The sequence below is a fragment of the Lissotriton vulgaris genome, chromosome 5 (assembly GCF_964263255.1).
Source record: "Lissotriton vulgaris chromosome 5, aLisVul1.2, whole genome shotgun sequence".
NCBI lineage: Eukaryota > Metazoa > Chordata > Amphibia > Caudata > Salamandridae > Lissotriton > Lissotriton vulgaris.
The window spans coordinates 1,988,063,869-1,988,089,026 of record NC_141693.1 but is presented as its reverse complement, the minus strand read 5'-3'; the positions used below and the strand labels follow the sequence as shown (position 1 = coordinate 1,988,089,026).

General features: G+C 46.0%; 1 protein-coding gene and 5 non-coding genes across 6 annotated transcripts; all 6 read left to right on the top strand.

Moving 5' to 3' along the window:
• Positions 1–10,597: 10,597 nt before the first annotated feature.
• Positions 10,598–17,002, top strand: LOC147717944 (large ribosomal subunit protein eL8-like). Its single transcript, XM_086924733.1, has 7 exons — positions 10,598–10,844; positions 11,039–11,188; positions 11,893–12,033; positions 12,398–12,477; positions 12,710–12,840; positions 13,348–13,417; positions 16,854–17,002. Exons 4-7 carry the CDS (start codon positions 12,463–12,465, stop codon positions 16,956–16,958), a joined length of 321 nt encoding a protein of 106 aa, XP_086780859.1. The 5' UTR covers positions 10,598–10,844; positions 11,039–11,188; positions 11,893–12,033; positions 12,398–12,462; the 3' UTR covers positions 16,959–17,002.
• On the top strand, positions 10,893–10,966 carry LOC147717949 (small nucleolar RNA SNORD24). Its single transcript, XR_015296323.1, has one exon. It is a non-coding gene; the product is annotated as a small nucleolar RNA SNORD24 (small nucleolar RNA).
• LOC147717948 (small nucleolar RNA SNORD24) lies at positions 11,701–11,773 on the top strand. The gene has a single exon (XR_015296327.1). It is a non-coding gene; the product is annotated as a small nucleolar RNA SNORD24 (small nucleolar RNA).
• LOC147717947 (small nucleolar RNA SNORD36) lies at positions 12,189–12,262 on the top strand. The gene has a single exon (XR_015296221.1). It is a non-coding gene; the product is annotated as a small nucleolar RNA SNORD36 (small nucleolar RNA).
• LOC147717946 (small nucleolar RNA SNORD36) lies at positions 12,569–12,642 on the top strand. Its single transcript, XR_015296407.1, has one exon. It is a non-coding gene; the product is annotated as a small nucleolar RNA SNORD36 (small nucleolar RNA).
• On the top strand, positions 13,202–13,273 carry LOC147717945 (small nucleolar RNA SNORD36). The gene has a single exon (XR_015296148.1). It is a non-coding gene; the product is annotated as a small nucleolar RNA SNORD36 (small nucleolar RNA).
• Positions 17,003–25,158: the final 8,156 nt, after the last annotated feature.

Below are 25,158 nucleotides of genomic sequence, written 5' to 3'. Positions count from 1 at the left end.
CAGCGCAGAACCCTGAGGCCCCGGCTGCAACCGTTGCCCAGAACAAAGCAGGGATTCCGGGACTGCTGGGGTTCCAGGGAGAGAGCAGGCAAGGCATAACTGTGCAAGCGAGGAAGGTCCTCCAACTCCCAGAACATCCCGTGACGTAAGCCTGGTGAGTGGGTGTGGGGGGGGGGGGGGGGGGGGGGGGGAGGGAGTATTAGGGGAGGTGTGGGTGTAGCTGTTTATGTAGCTGTGCGTGTGTGTTTCTCTGTGCGTGTGATTTCGAAAGCCTGACTTGCTCTGAATGTTGGACAGGGGATGTGCACGGCGCCGGCCTGGATGTGCGCGTTCAGGCAATGTAATCGTCGAGGAAAAGCGCGTGCACACCCCCAGTCCTCCATTCCCGGCAAACCCACACCAAAAGGGCTTTCGCTGGAGCAGCGCTATGCGCTGCCAACACCAGCGAGACCTAAAAATCCACACACACTTGATGAAGAATTATAATAAGAGTGGGGGCCAGGACAAAGCCCTGGCAGACCCCTATTTTTACAGGAATATGTCTTGTCAATTTCCTATTATAGATCCATCTAACTTGGTCATAGGTATCCTCATGGAATCCATTTAAGATATCCAAAAGTTCATGAGTCATCCGCTGCAACTCCAATGCCCCCCACAATTTCTCAGGCAAAGACAAACCAGATGTCAGCCAAGGCAACAAAGAAGTTGCCACCGGTGATGTCCAACGTCTTCCACTTAGTAAACAAGAATCTGAAGGTTTGGTCCATGGTGCCCACATTATCGCAAATGCCAGCTTGGAAGTGAGTTATCACTTGGCTGTCGGCTAGCCATCCATTACATTTATCAAGAATATGTCTACCATCGTTTTTTCTAATGGGGAGTTACGTCCTTTTTTTTTTTTTTATTTTATATACAGGGACAATCTCAATCCTTTTCAGGTATAAGAGCACCTGTAAGGATAAAGTTCAAGACTATTAATATATGGAACCTCAACATCCAAGTACAATTGAAAAAAGGTCCACAGGGAATTTTATCCAGACCAGTAGCCTTACTCTTCCTTTGCATGAAAACGGCCCTCTCTGTATTGATTAAAGAAAAGTGCCAAAAATATTCTGGACAGTTGTCGCTACTCTATCAAGGGCTGGAAGTACCTACAAATACACGTAGATCACAAGCCAAGGGTGCCATTTTTCATAGAAGAATTTAAAGTGAACCCTGTATATGGATTTCTGGGCACATTGCCGTGTGAGGAGCTATGCTTGACAATATGCCAAAATGTATTAACATCTTTGCTAGTTGCCGCATTTAAAAGTTCAGTCCATAATTTATCATTCCATTTTCCTTGGGCTGTTCTAAGAGCAGATTTATATTACGTTCTAGCTAATGGAATCACACTAGTTCCATCGATATCCTTCTCCTAGCAGAAACCTGGATCACTGAAGATTCAGCCCCCGACATTCTCGCAGCACTCCCTACGGGATACTACATCATGCATGCCAACCGGCCCGCTGGGAAGACTGGTGGCGGAGTGGCGGCTATCATCCGCTCTGAACATATCTTCTCCGAGATCACGGTGACCTCTATCCCTAAAACTGAATACCTAGCACTAAAATTTACCTCCCCTAAATCGTCTTATTTGTGTCCTCGTATATAGACCCCCCGATTATATGCCTCTTTCCCCAACTCTTCAGCGACGCTATCGCTCAACTAGCTATCAACCACGCTAATATCGTGGTAATCGGTGACTTCAATTATTGGCCATCTGATGTCCACGAAAGCCAATTGTCGGTGGAATTCACTGACCTTCTAAAAGGCATGAATCTCTCCCAACACATTCACACTCCCACCCATCTGAAAGGTCATATCCTCGACCAAGTCTGGACATCTAACCTTGACATCTCACCCCCTTCAGTTTTCCCTTGCTCCTGGTCTGACCACTACTTCATCTCCTATCACTTACAACTGCACACTCTGTGTCCTCCTCCCCGTACCAAGAATATTATGGCTCGCAACTGGAAAAGGGCCAATCTGCATGAGTTTCATGACTCACTGGCTTCCACTGCACTCACGTCTCTGGCCTCATTAGAGGATCAGGCAGACAAACTTGATGAATGGCTGCGTCAGGCTAGTGACGAAGCTGCCCCTCTAAAAAGAATTAAAGCTAAGCGCCCCCACGACGCACAACGTTGGTTTACGGCCCAACTCAAAGCGGATAAACTTGCCCTGCGGCAAGCTGAACGCCGCTGGCGTCGCCACTACGACCCACAGCTTAAACTCGTTTACACTGAGGCCTTAAAATCTTATAAACCATCGATCTTGGCAGCCAAGGCGGCATATTTCTCACAAAAAATCCTGAACTCAAACAATAAATCGAAAGATATTTTTTCAATCGTAAATGAGCTCTCCCTGCCGGATAGTCACCCCCCAACCCCAACCAACCCAACCCCTCTGTGACTCGCTTAACTCTTACTTCATAGAGAAAATTACAACAATAAAAAACAACATTCCGACCCCGGCATCTCCTACTCCTCCTCCTCTTCCCCCTACAAATACCAGTACCTTGACAGAGTTCCCACCTATATCTCTACAAGAGTTCGCCTCACTCCTTCATAAAGTCAGTTCGGGATCCCCCAATGATTGCTGTCCCCCACAGATTCTGAAAGAAGCCTTTCTCGCATGCCCAGGCCCCCCTCTAGCACTACTTAACAACTCCCTTGCTACCGGGGAGGTCCCATCCTCCTTCAAGCAAGCTGCTGTCTTACCTATCCTAAAGAAACCTAATGCAGATCCCACAATACTCAGTAACTACAGACCCATCTCCCTTCTCCCCTACCTAGGAAAGATCCTGGAGACCTACGTTACCCGCTGCCTGAGCTCTTTCATAGAGAAATCCTCTTTCTTAGACCCTCAACAAGCGGGATTCAGACCCCTCCACTCCACCGAGGCGGTCATAGTAGCAGTCATGAACACCCTCAGGAAGGGCGCTGACAAAAACACCTCTCAAGCCCTTGTCCTATTAGATCTCTCGGCGGCATTTGACACGGTCGATCATACCATCTTGATCGACCGTGTCCACAACGCCGGCATTCAGGGAGTGGCCCTTGACTGGCTCAGATCTTTCCTCCACCAGCGTTCACAGTCCGTTCACCTTTCCACCTTTTCCGCACCTTACATTTCCCTTCCCTGCGGTGTCCCTCAGGGCTCTGCACTATCCCCTCTTCTTTTTAATTTGTATCTCCAACCACTTTTAGCCTCCCTCCGCAACTCCCCGGTCACAATTTTTAACTATGCGGACGATCTTCAGTTAATTTTTCCCATACTCCCTTCCTTCCTCCCGTATCAACTTCCAGTCTACCATGCTGACCATTGCAGAGTGGATGTACCCTACCAAAACTGAGCTTGTCCTGGTAGGAGGCCCCAATCACCCATGGAATTCCACCTTCTGGCCAACATCTCTGGGGACTGCACCCACGCCCGTGCGCTCAGTCAAAAGCCTGGGGGTGATCATTTCTGAAGATCTATCAATGAGACCGCAAATCAACGCGGTCACCTCAGCCTGCTTCTTCCACCTCAGGCGGATCCGCAAGATCAGCATGTTTCTCACCAAAGAAGCCCTGATCCAAGTTGTCATCGCGCTCATCACCTCCAGGCTCGACTATGCCAACATGCTGTACATAGGAATTCCTGCATGTCACCTCCACAGACTTCAGCTAGTGCAGAATCAAGCCGCCCGCCTGATTGTCCGCCAGCCCAAACATCAGCACGTCACTCCCCTCCTCAGTAGTCTGCATTGGCTCCCTGTTTCCAAACGCTGCACGTTCAAACTGGCATGTTCAACCTTCAAGGCCCTTTCGGATGCAGCCCCCGCGTTCATCTCCTCGGCCTTGTCCCGTCACATCCCTTCTAGAGCTCTTCGCTCAGCATCACTTAATCTCCTCGAGGTCCCCAAATTCAAAAGAAAAAAGCATGGTGGCCTGAGCTTTTCTGTACAGGCCCCCTCCACCTGGAACTCCCTGCCACCGTCACTCCGTCTCTGCCCAAAGTACGACTGTTTCCGCAGACTTTTAAAAACCCTGCTCTTTCAATCCGGATATGACTAACCCTCTCACTCTGGATCACGTTGCCTGTCAATGAGCGCCAAGAAACCGATGGTGATCGTGCGCGTTACAAATAATTTTAACGTAACATAACTTGTATTCCCTTCTTTGATAGCTTTCGGTAGGGCATGCTTGGCTGTCTTGCATGCATAGTTAAAGCAGAGATTGGTTTTAGCTGGTTTAAAATCCTTTAAAACAAGCATTTACAATGCAATAGATCTCGCAGCATTAAAGTTTGAGTTACTGCCATTGTAAATGACAATGCTTTGCATTACATTTTTTTTTTATTTGAAATTGGTATATAAACATTGTTTGTGAATGGTTAGGTGTTGCTTATGCTAAGCAAAGTTGGCAGTAATATAGAGTGCTAGTCTTGCTTGTTATAAGCATGCTGATTTAAACAAGTTATGGAAACTGGCTTTAAGGGTAGAAAGGTATCAGACTAAAGTCACAAAATCAAAGATGGCATTGACTATTTTCCTGCTGATGTTGCCCATAATCGCTGTACTAAAACATATTTTCTATTCTTGTTTTCCATGGTAGGTATATTTTATTTCCAAGCCTTGAGATGTTTGCAAAACAATGAGATTTCTTGTGAGCCGTACTGGTTGTATGCAGCTCCAAACCCACGTCTTAGGAACATATTTGTATTTTAGAGACACAGAGACCCAAAGTGTCTACAGTTGTTTTCAAAATGCAGAGTAGTGTGACTGAACTGCTGACAGGAGTAAGACTAATGTGTGCACTTGATCCCTTGCAGTGTAGATTACCAGAGACAATTTGAGTGACATTGAAGAAAGTGTTCAATGTTTCAAAACAGAAATGAAAGAGGCGGACATGTTCCACTCTCCTTTCCCGTGCACTGTATTTTGAATTGTGTCCCTTAGTCGTCCCTCCCCCCTCAATATCTTTAGAAGACTAGACTTTGTAAATAGATATGGCGTTTTTACCATTGGTCTGTTTGAATACATGAGGTTGCAAAGTGTAGCCAAGAGATTATTTTACGTTAGAAGGGTAGTATACAAACACAAGGATTGTACACAATCTTTGTGTGCAGTTAGGTTATGCACATAATCTTAGTCCATCCTGCTACCATCCTTTGTAGCCTCCATCTCACCTGTCTTTACACATACCTCTTCCATGCGAGGCGCAGCCTTTCCTCCAAGAAGGTATAAAACTGCCACGGCACGGATCTGCATCATACGGATCTGCATCATACGGATCAGCATCATTGGCAATCGCCTTTGATTCCAAAGGGGAATCAATACTTGTTGATTTAACCTGCAAAGCGTTACTCCTCAGTATACCTACACAACTCAAATGTACATGTGCGGTGGCGCCTCCTACCAGCGTTCTCACCCACTAGCAAATCACCAGCAAAGGAAGTACATGATAATGGTACAATCCTTGCACTGTCCTGTCGACTGGATGGAGCAACACATGGAATGCGACACAATCCCGGTACACCCCTGGCCCTCAAGTACCATATCTACTCCCACATTCAGGCACTGCTGCCACTCACCCTCCTTTTGCCTACACAAATGTGCTCTCAGTGATCACTCAAAAGCACCTGGAGCATAGGCGGATTACTGTGCAAGCGCTCATTGGATCCATCGCGTAGCGGGCGCGCCCTCGCGTGGCCGGAGTCGTGCTAGAGTCCTGCCCGTCTGCGACAGGACGCGCTGGACGTGGCTGGACTCTGACTCCGCTCTTGGCCGTTCTCCTGTCCATCATGCTGTGGTACTCAAGAGATAGTCTTGTTGCCATCAACCGGTCATGGGGGACTTGTGGCGTGCCTCGGGTGGATCCCCTATGCGGCCCTTTTACGTGTGGATGCGGATGTTTCACTCTTCCAGCCCCCGTAAGTAGGAGCTGTAGGGATGATATCACTGAGACGGTCAGTCCACAGCCTTATATCAGCATCTGGAATCTAAACGCTAAGTCGCTTGTCAAGCATCATCTAGACATTTTTGACCTGCTAGGCAACGACTCCCCTGATCTATTTTGTCTGATGGAGACTTGGCTGCAGGATGCCGATACGGCCGTTGTCAATCTGGCCTTTCCGCCGGAATACTCTGTTTTCACTCTTAACCGAGCTTCTAGAGGCGGAGGGATAGCCCTTGCTGTTAAGTCATGTTATTCGTGTACCTGGCAGGGCCAACGTATCTCTGGTTGTGAAAGTGCAATGTTTAAGGTAGCCATTATGCCTAATTTCACCCTGTCGGGGCTTTTGATCTATCGGCCCCCAGGGAGTGAAGTGGCTTTTAGAGCGGCGCTACCTGACACCATTAGTGAACTGGCTGCTCCAACTTCTCCATCGTTGGGGATTTAAATTTGCACTTTGACAACCTAGCCAGCCCCACGGTGTCCAGTTTCATGGCAGATCTGGAGGCGCTCCAGCTGGTTCAGCTGCTGTCACAGCCCACCCATTCAGGGGGCCATACCCTCGATCCGTATTTCACCAATCTTACGGAAACCTGCATTTCCAGCTACACACCTTTGGCATGGACTGATCATTATTTGATACAGATCCACTGCCCTACACCGGCTATACAATCTAAGCCAGTGGTGTGCCCTATTCCAAGAAGGCGCTGGAATAAACTTAAGCTGGAAGAGTTTTTCCATCTCCTATCGACCGACTCATTTGACATTACTGGGTCGGCAGATCAGGTCTATGACAGGTTTTGCAACTGGGTTACCAGGGCTTTAGATACTCTTATCCCCATTGTATGCTGTAAAACCAGGACCGGCAAATCCAGCCCTTGGTACGATGACTCGCTACGGGCGTTGAAGGTTTCTTGTAGGCGTGCAGAGCGGGCCTGGCGCAAATCCTATAACAGCGTGAAGAAAGTTCTGTACTTATCCGCGGTGAAACTATCACCGGGCAGTGTGCAGAACCCGCGCCGCCTTCTATGCCGCTCAATTTAGGACTAGCTCGAACCCGTCTAAGGCTATTTTTCAGGTGTTGAAAGATCTCCCTGTCAAAAAGGTAACAACGATCCACCAGAGCTCTGTTGAGCACTGTGAAAAACTGTCTGATTTCTTTCTGGAAAAGGTCAATGCCATTTACCGGGCTTTTCCGTTGGCCACGCCTCCGGCTAATCCACCTCTTAAGCCGTTAACATCAGAGGGATTGCATTCTTTTCCTATTTTAACACCTGAAAGCCTTGACAAATTGGCTCGTCGAGTGAAGTCTGGGTCCCCAGCGGATCCGCTTTGCCCAGCGGTGTTCAAGGACTTAGCGGTACGTGACATCTCACCGCTATGTTCTCTGATCAACACGTCGCTTACATCCGGCGTCGTCCCACTGAAGTGGAAGCAAGCCATATTTCGTCCTATTCTCAAGAAACCGAACTTGGATGGTAGCAAGCCTGAGAGCTATCGGCCAATCTCACTCCTTCCGTGGCCTGCTAAGGTGACTGAGGCGCATGTCAACGCGGTCCTCTCGGAACATCTACTTCACTCTGACTTACTCGATGTGACGCAGAATGGGTTCAGGGCCGGTCACAGCACGGAGACGGCTCTGCTGTATATGGTGGAGCATCTCCGCTCCGTGCTCGATGCAGGGCAAACGGCGGCGCTGGTGCTATTAGACCTGAGCGCCGCCTTTGACACCGTATCGCACCCGATCCTTCTGCGTCGCTTAGAGGAGGTTGGTGTCACCAGCGTGGCTCTCCAATGGTTCCGGTCCTTTTTAGCCAATCGGGCCTTTAGCGTGACCGTCCCGCCTTATCAGTCCAAATACCATCCGCTGGGCATGTGTGTTCCCCAAGGCTCCTCGCTGAGCCCTACGCTGTTCAATCTTTACGTAGGGCCGCTAGCTGAGGTTGTCAGGCAATGGGGTATGACGATGGTGTCATACGCCGATGACACCCAGCTAGCGGTTACGATCAGCGGGGATGCTGATTTCGATGCTCCCAGGTTCCAACAAGGACTGCGGGCGGTCGCCGGCTGGATGACGACCAACTGTCTCCAGCTGAACGCTAGTAAGACCGAGGTCATGATTTTTGGCAAACAACCGGAGCTTTGGGGAGAGAGATGGTGGCCAGGGGACTTGGGTCCTACTCCCATCCCAGCTGCCGAGCTTAAAAACCTCGGGGTCTGGCTGGACCCTTCCCTTACGTTTGCTGGTCATACCAAACGTACGGCGGCTTGTTGCTTTGGCATCTTGCGCGGGCTCCGTCCTGTGCTCAAGTTTTTTGATGCTCCCACTAGGCAACTCATGATCCAAGCCACTGTCATCTCTAGGCTGGATTATGCGAGTTCCCTATTGGTTGGTCTGAACCAGGCAGAGATTGGGCGTTTACAACGGATCCAGAATGCCGCAGCAAGATCGGTGGTAGGATTACCTAGATCGTGCCCCACTTCTAGTACTTTGCGTTCATTGCACTGGCTCCCGGTGTCGCAGCGGATCCAGTTTAAGGTCCTCTGTGTCGCTTATAAGATTCTGAAGGGGTCCCCAGCTATGATTCTTGCTACACTTCTGGCCCATTACATTCCAGCCCGAGCTTTAAGATCTGCGGATTTAGAACTGGCTGTTGTCCCACGCTTTAAGCGAAGCAGGGCCGGTGGGCGTTCTTTTCGAGTTCGTGCGGCGGTTCTCTGGAACTCCCTTCCCCCGGCTATCCGTGCTCTTAGGGATCTGCTCTCCTTTCGCCATGCGGTGAAAACGTTTTTATTTCCTTAGTTTATATTTGTCTGTTTTATTGTTTCGTTGTGTTGTGCAGCTGCCTTGTCGGGCGCCAGGACGCTCCTTGGCTGGAGCATCTGTGCGCCTAATAAAAACACATAACATAACATAACGAATGCCCTCTTTCTTGGCCTCCCTGATTATCTGGTCCAGCGCCTGCAGGTGGCACAAAACTCTGCTGCCCGCGCCATCTTTGGCCTACATAGGCGTGCACGTGCTTCTGGGTTGCTGCAGACGCTCCACTGGCTGCCCATCCGGAAGCGGATTATGTTTAAATCTCTGACGATGATGCACAAAGCATTGCATGGCTCAGGCGCTGGGTACCTGCAGCGGAGGTTGGCCTTTTATCGCCCAGCCCGCTCACTGCGGTCTGAATCTCTCTTCACTGCTGTGGTTCCGCGTGTGAGGAAGGCCCGCACTGGGGGGCGCTCTTTCAGCTTCAAGGCACCCCAGTTGTGGAACTCGCTTCCACTGGCGCTACGCAGCACCTCCAATCTGCTTCAGTTCAGGACGAGCCTGAAGACTTGGCTTTTTAATCTCTAGTTTTTTCTGGTGGGCCTTTTCTTTTTCTTGTATCTGTTTTTCCTTGTTATGTTATTTTACACTGAGCTGCCTGTGGAAAGCGCCGGGACACTCTTTTAGAGTAGCCGTGCGCTATATAAACTTACTATAACATAACATAACACCTGTGCAAATTACACGTGCATTAACTGTAAAACATCTTTCATAGACACTGGATTTCATTGATGAAGCATCAAGTTCGTCACAACACCCTAAAAGTACTTCTTTGTCCCGAATGCACAACACTTTCCGTTCTGGTCGTACACTACATCTCGGTGCTGCGCAAGCGCGTCCATGCATGCGATCTTCACACAAGACCGCATCATTACTGAGATACAGTAGGGGCAGCGGAGGGTAGCAAACACATTCTGAGGTATGAACTTGGACTTCTACTATCACATGCCGCTGTGATTTCTTTCTCCTCCCCCACCTCCGCTCTGAAAGGTTATGTGTTAAATTTGTGGCCTTTTCCTAACCCTAACCGTGAACTTGCTTGACAAGGCTCAAATACTGCAAGCTGAGGAGGATCGCCGGAGAAGACATGGAGCCTGATGCCGAGACTGACCTGCTGCGGAGGGAGAGGGACACATGGAAAGAGCCCGGTGAGTGGGGGTGTGGGAATGTGTGTGTGTGCGCGCGGAGTGAGGCTTAGTTGTAGGGGGGAGGGTGCTTACAAGGAGCTAAAAGGGAGACAGTGAACGCGCGCGACCTGATCCGGCCAGGCTGTGCTTGCCAGTCTCTTGTCTCTTGTCTCCTCTTTTAGTTCTTGTAAGCAGAACCGCTGACAATACGTCTCTTCTGCGACAGCAGGGCTTCGCCCTGCAACGCAGGTGCGAGACCTAAAAACCTTGTGCTTAATGAAGCAAATGTTATGGCTTGCTAAAAGGAGTTAACCATTGTTTAGCTATTGTTTTCAATGTTAAAAATAAGATGACCTGATGCTAAATATTATTTATTGAGCGCGCGGTCACCAGCGGTTTCTTGGCGCTTAGTAGAAAATGCGTAAACATGTGCAGCGAGAAATGTATTAATTAAAAGCCAGGGGAAAAAAAAGCCACGCCTTGAGAGATTTCCTGAACAGGGCGTAGGAATGGATTTGACGTAGTTCGGGGGGGGGCGGGGGGGGAGGGGGGGGCAGAGTGTTCCATAACTGAGGTGCCAGGAACGCAAACCGAAGTCCACCATGTTTTTTCAGTTCGTTCAGAGTTTTTCTTTTGGAACAGTGAGGGGTTTTAAAACAACAATCTATGTACAGATTGTTCGCATGTTGGCGCAAGGCTCTTGTTTAATTTGCGTTGTGCTCGAATGACATGTAGATTTTGGTCCAGAATTGCTGTATCGTAAGTATTCATTCTGTTTGTATTTATTTTCTCAGTCGAAGGGGAAGAAAGGCTAAAGGAAAGAAGGAGGCCCCGGCCCCTTCAGTGGTGAAGAACTAGTGGCTAAGAAAGTCGTCAACCCCCTCTTTGCAAAGAGACCCAAAAACTATGGCATTGGTGAGTATTGTCCTGCTAGCCACGTGGCCTGAAAATGTCAAACCTCTGTGCAAATGATGTAAAAGAATATTTGCTATCTGAATACTGGTGCTGACACGTATTCCACCAAGATCGCTGATGTACATGGAATCCCGAGTAAATCTTCATTTGTGCCTCTTTAGAGACTGTTTTCAAGGAGAATTTCTATCTTGCAGGCCAGGATATTCAGCCCAAGCGTGATCTGACTCGCTTCGTGAAATGGCCCCGCTACATCCGGCTGCAGCGCCAGAGGTCCATCCTCTACAAGAGGCTTAAAGTACCACCTGCGATCAACCAGTTCACGCAGGCCCTGGACCGACAGACGGGTATGTACCAACTCCATTTATGCCTGGCAGTGCCCTACCCAGCATCGTGCCGTCAGCTGCCTGTCGCTGACCTAGTTAGGCTGTGCATATGTTTATGCCACCATTGTCTTTGACATTTCCTAAAACAGCTATCCAGCTGTAAACCAGGCTAGTAAGCTCCTTTATATACCACTCTGAGCACAAACCAGACACTCTTGAAATCACCTACGGTGTAAGGGGAAATGGGCCACTTCTCGCCTCTAAAAGCATATACTTAACCCCAGTGATTCCTGTGTTCTTGCGGATGTTAAAGGTCTAAAAGTATTCTAACGAGTTTACGGCTGCTGGGGGAGTCTTTGCCCACACCTTTAATTGGTCCGTGGTGACGCACCAACCTCCTTTCGTCCGTAACTAAATGCTACCCCAACGTCTAGGTCTTTAACATTAAGATGTACATCTAGCTGACAGCGGTGTCTGAAGTATTATGCGTGGGTGGCACACGAGTTCATCGAATCTGCCCAGACAAACGTATGTGCAAATGATGTTAACAATATTTGCTATCTGACAAATCGTGATGGACACCCATCCACCAAGATCGCTGATGCACATACGGCCTTTCGGGGTGTGGAGGGGCAGTTATACCTGTATCTTATTTTGTTAAATCAAGATGGCTGCTTGCAGGAGTACTTAAAGTCCTGGACTAACCCTGGCAATCTGTATTCCAGCTACTCAGCTCTTTAAGCTGGCCCACAAATACAGACCAGAGACCAAGCAGGAGAAGAGGCAGAGGCTCTTGGCTCGAGCTGAACAGAAGGCTGCGGGCAAGGGGGATGCTCCAACCAAGAGGCCACCGGAGCTCCGTGCAGGTACGTGCATGCGGGGCAGCCTTGCGCAAGCGTGTTTGATGCAGTTACTTCTGGGTGGTGGTCCCTATGGCCATTCTATGTATCCAAGCCTCTTACAACCACTGACCCACTCCCCGGAGTGGCTCCTACTGTACAAATGCGCCAGTGACCTGCTTTTGCAATGATGTTTGAATTTCTTCGTCTGAAAATACGCGTAGATGAAAAACACGAGCTTTTAACCCTGAGCAAAGCTGGCTGGTTACCACTGGTTTTAACTACATGTTGCTTGCCTTCAGTGTGATCACACCTGGCGTACTTTCTGCAATGTTAAAGGAAGCAATACAAGTCTTTACATATAGTGGCACTAATTAATATCTCTTTGCAGGCGTGAACACAGTAACCACTCTGGTTGAAAATAAGAAGGCCCAATTGGTGGTAATTGCCCATGTTATGGACCCCATCGAGGTATGTACTTTTCTGTCATCACCTGGTTGTTGCCTTCGTTCACGTATGGCTTTTAATGTAGTTCATGATTTGTTGCCAAGCAGCCCGTTGATTGCAGTGATGTATGAATTTCTTCACCTGACTCCCAATGAAGAGTTGAACTTGAGCTTTTTAACCCTGAGCAATCGAGAAGCCAATGTTTTGTGTGGTCTGTCTCCATATGTTTTGTCTACAACTCTGCCTTCTCTTCCAGCTTGTAGTTTTCTTGCCTGCTCTCTGCCGTAAAATGGGCGTTCCATACTGCATCATCAAGGGCAAGGCCAGGCTCGGGCGACTAGTCCACAGGAAGACCTGCACTTCGGTTGCCTTCACGCAAGTTAATCCGTGAGTTTCAATTCGTTTGCTACCTACCAAATGTCTGGGTGGCAGGGTTGGTTAAATTCAAGGGGAGCTTAGAGGGCAGTTTGAAGTTGGTCTATATTTGAAAAATATCCATGTGCATTTTTTTGTGCCGTGCTAATATACGGTTAGGATTTTGGTCCGACGTAGACCTAATTGCAGTGGAGGCCTGGGTGGGGTTGGTTTTACGGGGCTGTAGCCAGTTACGTTTGTGATACATCTGTAAATCTTCTGTAATTTGGATGGTTTAGCTGGTTACTATGAATTTATTTTTGTTGGCTTGTGGAACTGCTGGGTCCTACACTTGTGCACTGGCCTGTAAAACTCTTTTGCTGGAAACCTTCTATGGCGATGATGTATCGAATTTCTTCACCTGAATAAATCATGTGGCTTTTTGAGCTTTTTAACCCTGAGCCAAATAGATGGTTTCTAAAAAAATAAAAAAAATCAACTTGATGTTTCTGCTGTAACTGACTATGGTTCCTTCAACAGGGAAGATAAGGGTGCGCTAGCCAAGCTGGTAGAGGCCGTCAGAACCAACTACAATGACCGATACGATGAGGTAAGACTCGCTGCAATAATAGCAATCAAAGTGGGGAGGGGAGATTCAATTGTCCGTTCAATTCCCCCGTGCAATACATATAATCAAAATGGTGAATGGACACTTGTAACCACGTTACAAACAGATTTGATGGATCACCCTCAACGCTGTTACTCGTGCAGTTTATATCGTTTTTCCGCCCCACATATGCGTTATGGCATTATCATTGGGTGTTCCAAATTTGTGCTACATGCCAGCCTCAAGCCGGAGGCAATCTCTGGTGTAGCGTGGTAGTGTCCAGAGATGAAAAGGGAGGGCCCCCAGTGAAATAGAAAAAATTCACTAAAACAAACTCACCTGGATAAGTTTTTAATTGTCAGGTGCGAGTTTTCATAATTTAAAAACAAGGGGTATAATGGGAGATCATGTTAATGAATCTCTTTATATCACTTCAGAGTCTATCTGTTTCTGTCCCATCTTGCCCAGCCGGGTCTGAGGGACATTCGTCAGGACAAAACACAGATAGAAAAATATTAACAAAGGTGTTGATATTTACACACAATTTGTGTGATATAGTGATTATGTAATCACTCTCTATCCATATAGGCTTGTTGCACCTGTAATAGAAGGAAATACAAAAAATACTGTGGGGGTACGGTATAGCACTCTTCAAATTTGCTTATTTAGCTCTCATTCGATATACTCAATTACAGATATATAGTGACATGCCTTATTATTGCATTCATATGGATTGCAAATTATTATGAAAGAGACAATCCTGTTATGGTATAGGGGGGCTTCACTTTGGATTGACTTATGGGCTTAATTCAGAGAAATAAGCCCATAAGAGAAATAAGCCCATAAGTCAATCCAAAGTGAAGCCCCCCCTATACCATAACAGGATTGTCTCTTTCTTAATAATTTGCAATCCATATACATGCAATAATAAGGCATGTCACTATATATCTCTAATTGAGTATATCGAATGAGAGCTAAATAAGCACATTTGAAGGGTGCTATACCGTACCCCCACAGTATTTTTTGTTTCCTTCTATTACAGGTGCAACAAGCCTATATGGATACAGAGTGATTACATAATCACTATATATCCCACAAATTGTGTGTAAATATAAACATCTTTTTCTATCTGTGTTTTGTCCTGACGAATGTCCCTCAGACCCGGCTGGGCAAGATGGGACAAACATGTCGACTCTCTGAAGTGATATAAAGAGATTCATTAACAAGATCTCCCATGATACTCCTTGTGTTTAAATTATGAAAACTCGCACCTGACAAAACTTAACCAGGCGAGTTTAAGTGATTTTTTTTTTTTTTCTATTTCACTGGGGGCCCTCACTTTTCATCTCTGGACACTACCACGCTACACCAGAGATTGCCTCCGGCTTGAGGCTGGCATGTAGCACAAATTTGGAACACCCAATGATAATGCCATAACGCATATGTGGGGTGGAAAAACGATATAAACCGCACGAGTAACCTAGCGTTTATGAGGATGATCCATCAAATCTGCTTGTAACATGGTTACAAGTGTCCATTCACCAATTTGATTATATGTAAGACTCGCTGCAACATAGTGCGCTTCCCAATGTCTCAAAAGTTAAATTTCTTACTGTCACGTGTCCTTGGCACTCCCCTCATTGCCCTGCCCTGTGTAATAGGATGCTGGGAGAACACTAGAATACCTGTGTGGCTTGATTTGCTTTTTTTATAGTCTTAAGCCCACTTGCTCTCCTTTTCCAAAACGGCTGCAATGGAGGCCTCTTTTGCACCGCCCACATCTGTCCCTCATCACCAGCTGATGCCAAATTAACATTTTGCCTTCTATGGGGAACAGGGACAAGACTGATTGCATGATGATGACGTGCATATAGCTGGGTCTGAAATGGGAGGCGAATTGAGCTAAAGAACTGATAGATTTAACCCAGATCTAATATTGTCTAAAGTTTCAGCGCTCTGTACATCTCCTGGTTTTTGCTTTGAGCTTATCTGAGCAACTGGAACTGGTATGTAAAGTGGCTGTGTGACCTCTACATAGAATACCTACCAACTTCCTTTAGGACTGGGCTGTCATTTCCCTAATTTTAGTGTAACTGTGCATAGCTGTAACTGAGCAGTCCTGATTAAACAAATTAACATGTCATAAGCATTTAAACTACACTAGAACGAAGAAACGAGATACAAGAAATTTGACATTTGTTAAAAATTCGCTTATTTTCACCCCAAAAATTGACCAGAGATGTACTGTAGTTGCACATTCAACACATTTGTCACTTTAGCTAGGCAAGATTAAGTTGGGCAAGATGTAGTGTGGCCACTCAAGGTGCCCAGCAAGGTCCGCAAAAGTACCTTCTCAAAGCATTCTCCAGTGCAATGGACTGGTGTTCCTGCACGTTGGTTCACAAGCTTGGCGATCCTGAATACAGGCTGAGTTTTTGTCGCCACTAGATTACCAGTCATCCGGTACAGCTTCTTTATGGTGTTAACTTGCCCCTTGGCCATGTTAGCTGTCCTTGGATTACTTTCCTGGATCCTGCATCGATAACTTGAAGGAGGGGGTCAACTTCACTGCAGCCTTTCTTCACTTGATCATTGGTTCAGTCCCCTTCACTACAGTGATCTGAATTCTGGGTACCATGGATGTCCTTTTATGCTCCGAAAATGCCCTCAGTCAATCCGGATTTAAAGTGGCATCTAACCATTCCGTAAGTTTCCATTCTGCCCACTGACATGGCAGAACCCCTCTCGCCCTTCAGAGGTGGCTAACTCTTACCTTTCTGGACCGCACCCATGTGGTTACCTGCCAGGGAGAGACGCTACCTCCTTTCCTGTGTCCATATGCATGTTTCTATTTTTTGTTCCTGGAAGTTGTTTACGTGTCTTCCTCCCAGAGTTCTAGGGGCTTGCTGTAGGGGTGATGTACATGTACTAAAAGGGAGGCTTGGGGTTTGCCATTTTTATCAACCAAGTAGGCCGTGAAGACTAGCCTTACAGACTACAGTGCCAGTCACAGATTTTTTCCTTTGCCATTCGCAAGGTGGCACAATATGTGCTACAGTCCCTGGGGTGACTATTTTGCAGGAACTTACAAGTAGGTTAATGTATGACAATTGGGTGTAAGCCAATGAAAGATGCACGTTTTTAGACAATGCCTCTTCAGTGAAGGTTTAGTTAGCTGGCCTCAGTGCACTGATTTGAAAAAGCAGCAGTCCAAAACTCTAGGGGTGACAATAGAGAGGGGTATTAACTTAGTCATTTTATGCACGGATATACTTTCTCGATTGTTTCCGTGAGCTTGCCATTGAGGCGTGCACAGGTGCACTCTGTTTGACTAGACAATTACTCGTATGTCATTATTGCACTGTTTACCTGAATTCATTTATTTTCGCTTTTCTGAGTATTTGTGCCACTGGTTGTCTGATCTGTTTTTCTGTTTCAGATTCGTCGTCACTGGGGTGGTGGTATCCTGGGACCCAAATCGGTGGCTCGCATTGCAAAACTTGAGAAAGCCAAGGCAAAGGAGCTGGCCACCAAGCTGGGTTAAGTCAACAGCATCTGTTCTGTACATAATAAACTATGAAAGAAAAATGCTGTATTGTTTTTTTCTGAAATAAAATTATTTGGCAAGTCCCTGACTTGAAGCTCTAAACTGACTTTAGAAGTGTAGATTTGTCTTTAACCCCTTCGCTGCGGGGGTTATTCCCCCGCTGTGCTGGGGGGGGCACACAGCGCCCGCATGCTCATGACGAGCTCAGCTCGTCACAGGTGCATTGGCTCCGTGGAACGTTCAGCACAGCGGGGGAATTCTCCCCGCACCTGAGCGTTCCACGGGCAATGACAAGCTGAGCTTGTCATGAACACCAGAGCACCGTGGCTCATGACGAGCTCAGCTCGTCATGAGCATGAGAGGGGTTAAGACTACACTTTTTTTTTACACTAGTTTCCAAGAGCTGAGTGATGTTGATGGGGAACAGGATCGCGAGATGTGAGTCCCTCAGCTCTACAGCATCTTGCTGAGCTAGCAAACTACCCCAAGCGGTTTTTAGGTCTCGTAGAGTTACAGTGGGTAAGCCCTGTCTCGCCGAGATCTATTGTCACTGGGTGTGCTTCCCAGGAGACAGCACCTGGCCGCGCGCGTTGCCTCTTGAAGGAGGCGATTCGAGCGGGCCACACGCTCGCGAACACGCTCAGCTGCTGTCTCCTGGGAAGCACCAACACCACACACATGTGCATAAATGGACACACACTAGCGCCCATGCAACCACACATACAGAGAACCCACACCCGCCGTCGCATACACACGTGCACCGAGCGCCCGCCCGCTTACCGCCACTCCGGACTTCAGCCGCCACCGCAGGGCTCTCTCTAGGGCATGGGAGCCCCGCGTCACCAGCACTGCTTCTCTCCATGTGCGCAGGCTTCCGAAGCCGGAAGTCCCGCCCCGCGGAAAGTTTCGATTTGTTTTTAGCTGAAGTGTGACACACTGCACCGAACTGCAAGGAGAAAAGTAATTAAGGGAAATACGTAACTGGTGTCCCGAAGATAAATTAGTAAAGTGGGCGAAGCATAGCCATGAGAAAGCCAAGAAACTTGGCTTATGCAGTTTTCCAGATCTCTTTAAGCTTGATGCATAATTTTATCGTCATTATTTTTGGATGACCGTAAACATTTGTTTGCATTCTTTGGCACCTTTATTTTGACTTTGATGGAGCATGGGAGCTGTTCAATTTGAACTATTTTCATCCTCTAATTCCAGGCACATTGCACCTTTTTACATCGTACGCTGAAAAAGATTGGCCTCACTGAATTGTACTCTCACCATTGTGCCTGTACTATAATCTTCACTGCTTAAATACTTTTCTATTAGACAGTGGGGCTACGTAACCGTTTCTACCAATTCAACTGTTCATTTGACAGGAGACCGACAAACTGTGTAAATCACAGTAAATAATTTTGAAAACATTAAGATCCGTCTTTTATTTTTTCCTTGTATTGTACTATTTTTATATTTCTTTTCACGGATCTAGAGATATATTAGTGTTTGTTTTCGGACTCTAGAGCAAGCTGTGATGGTGGACCCATTACCGTGCGCTGTCACTGTGCCCCTGTTCCATCCTCCCTGTACGTATATTAGGGTGTCTTTGCGTCTACCAGAGCATGTCGGTATATCAACACGCGTGTCCGTTAGCGTCTCCTGTGTCGCTATCTACGGTCTATGTGTCGCTGTCTACGGTCTCTGAATTAGCCTATCTCTTCCTGCCCCAGTAGAATTTCAGTGTTGCCTGTTAATACTTTGTCACTGTTCTGTGCTCGTGCCTGTTAAACTCCCTGTGACAGTGTCCTTCAGACAGTGCTGTCCTTGATACCCGTCATTGCACGGTCAGTGTCTCATTGCCCAGTTTCAGCTCGTTACAACAAAGCATGAAATAGTCACAGCAGGGTCTCCCTGTAGTGTGCTGTCTCCCCTCCTAGAGTGTAGTCAGTCTTCCGTGCCCAAGTGTAAGTGAATGTCGGCCACTTGACTCAAAACTCGATGCCTTGCCATCCTAATGCACATAAGTGTCTCCCTAATTGAACATGTCAGTGTCTCATCTCCATTCTGTCCGTTTCCAATTTCCCAGTGTACTGCATGCGACTCCTGTCCTAGCAGTCACCGTCTCTTGTTCCAGTGTACAATGGTGTCTTATTCTCCAATGCTCGCATACGCAACAGCTAACCATTCACAAACAATGTTTATATACCAATTGCAAATTAAAGAGAAAAATTATGCAAAGCAGTCATTTACAATGCCAGTAACTCAAACTTTAATGCTGCGAGGCCTATTGCATTGCAAATGCTTGTACTCTAGTGAGTACTGGAAGCTTTTTGAGCTAACAAAGCAGGCTTGCCCTGTATCTCAGCAGATGGAACTTGCACTCTGCAAATTCTATCAAGTATACTATCCATTAAGTATCTTCCAGGCACTGTATCCATGTCCCATTCATAAATACACCCTATAGTCCTTGGTTTGGCGTGGGCTAGTTTGAAATTCGTATATGGTGTGCATCTCTCCAGCCTTCTAGAGTGACTTCCATCCAAGTCACAGATAAGTGGAAGAGAAGCTACTCGCACTGCGAGATTATGGCCGTACTATGGTACAATTGATATCTTTAGCCATTGGTCTAGGGCACTTACCTTCATACCCTGAAAGAGCCGTTGGGAGGGTTGCTCAGCACCTCTTCTCAGTAACCAGCATCCACAGAACCAGCTGGAACGGGTGAGAATTTCAAGAAGGTCCTGGAAATGACACTTGAAACCTGTCCCAGGTTCCGACCAGCCTCCAAGCTTAGTAGCCTGTGCAATATTGATAGCTTGTATCCATCCTGTAATCTGGTGGGCCAGGTGACCAGTTTGTCTCACCAAGGTGCTCCTATATCAATGGGTCTTTATGGCAAGTGCATCAGCAGTACGCTATGGATACAACTCTTTGCACCATCATGCGCACTAGTCCTAGCATAATTCACAGACTACCTGGCAGCATTACACAACTCTTCCACGGTCATGTGGGTAACGGCTGCTAGCAATCCATTTCACTCACAAAATGGTATAGAAGGCGCATAATGGAGACTTCTGACAAAACAACCAAATGACGACGACTACACAATACGCTTTCTTTTTGCATCTATGCTGTTAAACCCACCACCTTTATCCAATGGATTGTGTGTTCTGGCAAACCCTAAGTTGCCAGCCTCTCCAATTGGATTCGCACCCAAACCATTTGAAACTAGACTAAATACAGACAGACCACTGTGATGCTGGTCTGGGAACAGCCCAGGATCCAAAACACTGCCCAGCTCTGAAAAGGTTTTAAAACCAAAAATGGTGGGGGTGGCCTACGCACATGCACGTGTTTAACACCGCTCATGTCCTTTCCTGCCTTCTCAGCTGCTATTTTCCCTGTCTCGATTCCTCACCAGTGCCCACTTACCTGCTCAACAGGAGCCCATTGTTTCGTCCCCAGCTTCAGCAGTTGACAAAATGCGCTGTTAATGTGATTTTGTTGGACGTTTCAGTTTTTTTAAAAATCTCAAAACATTTTGTTTGCATTTAAAACACAGATTTTAAAATGGTCCAATCCAGCTGAATGGAGTTGTATCCGGAAGTCACCATGGAGTAGTTGACATGTGAAAAAAGTTCTGCAGAAGTGAGTCTTGGGTGGGACGAGTATGCCTAGAGCATTGGGATACAATGAAGTGTTGAAGGAAACCCATGTACATTGGGGGATGAAACTTGTTACAAGGAGAGAATGTGAGGTAATTTTTTCATAATGAACTTTATTAAATGCATTTGTAATGAATAGTCTGGAGGAAATTAAGTGAGTAACCGCAGGTGGGTTAGGAATATTGGGATTTGGATAAACCTGGATTAATAATATGGGGCGTCTTGGTTGGTGGATTGTGTAGGGTAAAGGAGCTCCTGGGAAATACCTGTGAGTATATGCTAGTGTACAGTTATGATTGCAGTGCATACAGGTGGGGGGAGCCGTCCTCCTCCCCACTGATAATCCATAACTGTCCCTTGCACACGCCAACAGTATATATTGTTTTAATAATGTGGGGATTTGGGTTGTGCAAAGAGGCATTTGAGGAACCAAAAATTTACTGAGATTCTAAGGTGGTTTATGAATTTCAAGTTAGATGTCCATCATAACTACGATTGAGTCTGAGGAAGGAGATTGTGTATTGCTGTAATTCATTGTCTGCACATATTGTGCCCATCATGTACTTATGGATCTGTTAGAGGCATTTTTCCAATCCTAAAATTAGCTTTTTTCTAAAGATTGATATGAGATTGATAAATGCTTCCATGATGCTGCTTTTGCACAGGTTCCTATATGACTTTAAGACTGCCTTTCACACGAGAACCATCTGATTTCTTTGTTTTGCCTTTAGTCTGAACATAGAGTGAAAGGTCGATAAATGCTCATTGTTGTTCTCGTCAGTCCGTTAACACTTAGACAAAACATGCTACAGAGCTGTGGCTGCTGGGAACTTGTGCTTTGATATTATGGGGGTGCATTTTGGTTTAAAATGCTTGGAGAGGGATCTTTCCAGGGAGAAGAGCTATGCGGTTCCTATGATATAAAACTAACATCTAGGCACTAAGGTATGGGGTCTGCTGACAAAACCCAGTGATCTTCCTTTATATCTTTTCCAAGGGGAGGATGTTTAGGCCTTGTAGTCCTCCCACTGTGCATAGGATGACATCCCCTTCATAGTCTGTATTTGCTACAATTCTAACTAGTACGTTTATGCTCTTTGCTGCACTATAGTTAAAAAAACATTTTGAACTATTAACAGTGACTTCTTGTGGACAAGTACGAGAGGGTGAGCAAAAGGGTATGTCTTGCTACCATGATTCCTGAGATAGTCGGGAGTGTTGTGTTCTGGGTTGTCTAATTTGTAGCTTCATGGTAATGTAGGAGAACGAATGAGATACTATAGCTGTTCACTACAACGAAAGCATCCATGAATCTATGGTAAAATTAATATTGAACAATTTCTGTATGAAACGTTGGATTTGATTCCAGAGGGGGGGGTGTTCTCAATGTAGGAGAATGGGGGATGTGCCCCATTTGAGTTGTGATTCTCACTGTTTGAACTCAATTAGACTTAGTTTATTTACTTTGCTGCGTGTCCAGAATGTAATTTGTATCGTCGAATCTGGTTTGAGCAAGTGAAGACAAGATTTTCCTTTTTGAAAGGGGATCACCAGATTTTTGGCTATGCCATCAATAGGACAGTATTGCGAGTTGAGTTTTGATTAGTTCCATTTCGTGACCATGTTTCTTGTCGGATGGGTTTTGGAGGCAGTCAGTAATCCTTATTGTGCAATATGTTCTTCTGTCAAAGTCCCTATTAATGATGGTAGTCTAGGCTCAGTCTTGCCTAATTTTCGGACTACTGATTTTTCATTTTAAGAATTTATAGTCTACGTTAGATAATTATTGGTAGCTTGGAATGTTGAGAAGATTTGAGATGGTCTGTAGAACCTAATTCAGTATTGCATTACTGCCATTGTTGACCCAATTTTCACAGTAAATTGTTTTGCCATACCGTTTGATGTGTCAATTGGAAGCCAGTCCAGATTTGGACATGCAGCACGTGAGTTTTTTAATGTCTAGTTTTCAGAGTTTACTGCATTGTTAATTATGTTAAAGTGAGTAATTGGGAGATGGTCCATTTTTTGATGTAAGCAGGGCTAAAATAGGTAGAGGTTTGAACTATTGAAATAGTAAGCCACATTGGAGGATTTTTTTTTCGGATGAGCATCACCTGACCGCTTGTTTGGTGTCTTTCAATTTCTTCCAAAATGTGTGGAATCGTACTGTGGGCTTCCTCTGTGAAGAGTAGGGCATCATCTCTGTATGCAGTAGCCTTTTCTGGACCCGAGGAAGAGGATCGCTGGGATGTTACCATTAGTCTTATGGGGGTAAGGAGAAGTTCCATCATAGCAAAGGGGATCAAGAACATCCTTTGTGTGCCCTGTTTGAGGGTGAAAGGGGTGGAAAAGAACCATTGACTTTATCCTGAAGCTTGAGGATTTGAGTAGGCCATTGACATTCTAATGAAGCCATCGCCAAGGTCAAATTTGCGATGTGTGACCAGTAGAAAGATCCAAGAGAACCTATCGCAAGCCTGCTCTGCATCCAGAGCCATGGCCTCTGCTTGAGTGTAGTAGCTGTGCCTTTTCTAAGATGTGACAAAACTACCTAATACTGTCAATAGCAAGCTGTTCTTTGAGAGCCTGATTGTGTAGGTGGGTCAGAGCGGGTTCCAGTCTGTTGGCAGGAATTTGGGCATGGATCTAGCAATCTAGATTTATTAAGGAAGTTGGGCAATTCTTTTCCAGGCTTAAATGGTCCTTTGATTAGTAGCTCAGTTACTAAGTTTAAGAGTTCGCTAGAGCGTGGCTTGCTTTATCTTTGGAACATAGACTTTCTGCTTTTTTTTAATCGAGGCCCATTAAGCTTTTTGGCGTCCTAGTTTATTATATTACTATTTTAGTGGTTTTAGTTCCCTGTGTGGAGGATCCTTTCATGTGCCTCAACGTGAATTCAAGTGTTTTTCTTATCATGGTTTGGAAGAAATTTGTGGTCACTTCATGTCGCATTAATATTAATCACCAAACCTATTCTAATCGCTTTAAAGGCATCCCAGAAAGTCACTGGGGAGGTGTCAACAGTTTCATTTAAGAAGTGATTAATATCTTAAGAGAAGCTTTGTAATTCCGCAGAATCGCCAGTAGATCATTCATCCTGCATTGTTTTTTGTAGTAAGGGCGTCTCCTAGCCTAACGCCCATGGATATACAGGCATGGTTGGATACTACTATTGGCTTGATTTGTGGGTTTGATGTTAATTGGAGGTGTTGACTATCAATTACTAATCTATTCTGGAGAAAGTCATGAGGGTGTAAGTAGAAGTCACTGCCAGAAGGGTTGTGAGTTCTCCATATGTCAGTAAGGTTCTTGACTTTGCACAGGCTCAACAATTTGACATGTGCTTTGGTAAAAACTTGACTTTCGAGACCCTATTGATGGTGCCATCTAAGGGAGGTTGAAAACGCCCAATATTTTACCCAAATTTGATGGTATGACGTGCATTTCTTTATGTATTATTGACAAATTCTGGTGCTTCACTGTTTGGGGTACCAATATAAACGATATAGAATTCTGTATCGCCTTTTGCTAGTAGAATACGCTACCTGCCATCTTTGTCATATGTTGGGATTGTATTGCAATGTTAGATCATTTCACGATCCGGGTGATCAACCTGTTTTTTTTCCCCTATTGTGCAGGGGAACTATTCACACCAGTGGTTAATTTCTAAAAATATAACGGCTGGGGCTCTCGCCAGGAGGAAGCTTGCACTAGCCAATTTCTCATGTTGGCGTCCTCTAAAATAGAACAACCACGAAAGTGGGGAGAGTATGTGGTGTAATGGCCTGAGCTGCTGACTTGGCAGCGGGGGTTCGGGTCCCTGGCCGGCTCAACATTCTCTTTCTGGGTAAATCACTTCATCTCCTGGTGCATAAATGTCCTTAACCTGGTGCTCATGAAATGAAACTCTGCTGAGCACCGAATACCACCAGCTCAAATGAAGGAATTACGAAAGGCAAGAAGGTTGTTGCTTCCTCTAAGAATGCACATTGTCATTGCTCACCACTTTTTTTTTTTTTTTTTAATTTTTGAAAACCTTTATTGCACGATATCATGAGAACAAATACGGGCCTACAACCATCCGGCCGGCCACGACAATGAGTTAAGCATATCCGTACACATTACAACCACAGTAGTTCGCAATCTAAGTATAGTAGGTTGAAATTACACTGGAAAAAATACGCACTACTGATGAAGTGAAGGTTCATTTTTAAAGGTTTTGTATATGAAGGATAATAACTAGAGAGACTAGATAGGATCAATGACCAGACATATCCCACGGACTGAAGTGGGTTACGCGTAGCGAGCAATCCAGCGAGCAAGAAGACATCAAAATGGCGGCACCAAAACAATATACAAGGATAGACAGTCTCAGGATACGTTGCGTGCCAATCGCTACCCACCCCCTTACAACCAACGCCATTGACCCAGGAAAAAGGGAGAAGAAAAAGGAGCACAGAAATAAGACAAAACCAAGGCCCATAGAAACAAAGTGGACAAAATATTATCCCCCCACCCCGACCCCCCACCCTACACGCATGCAG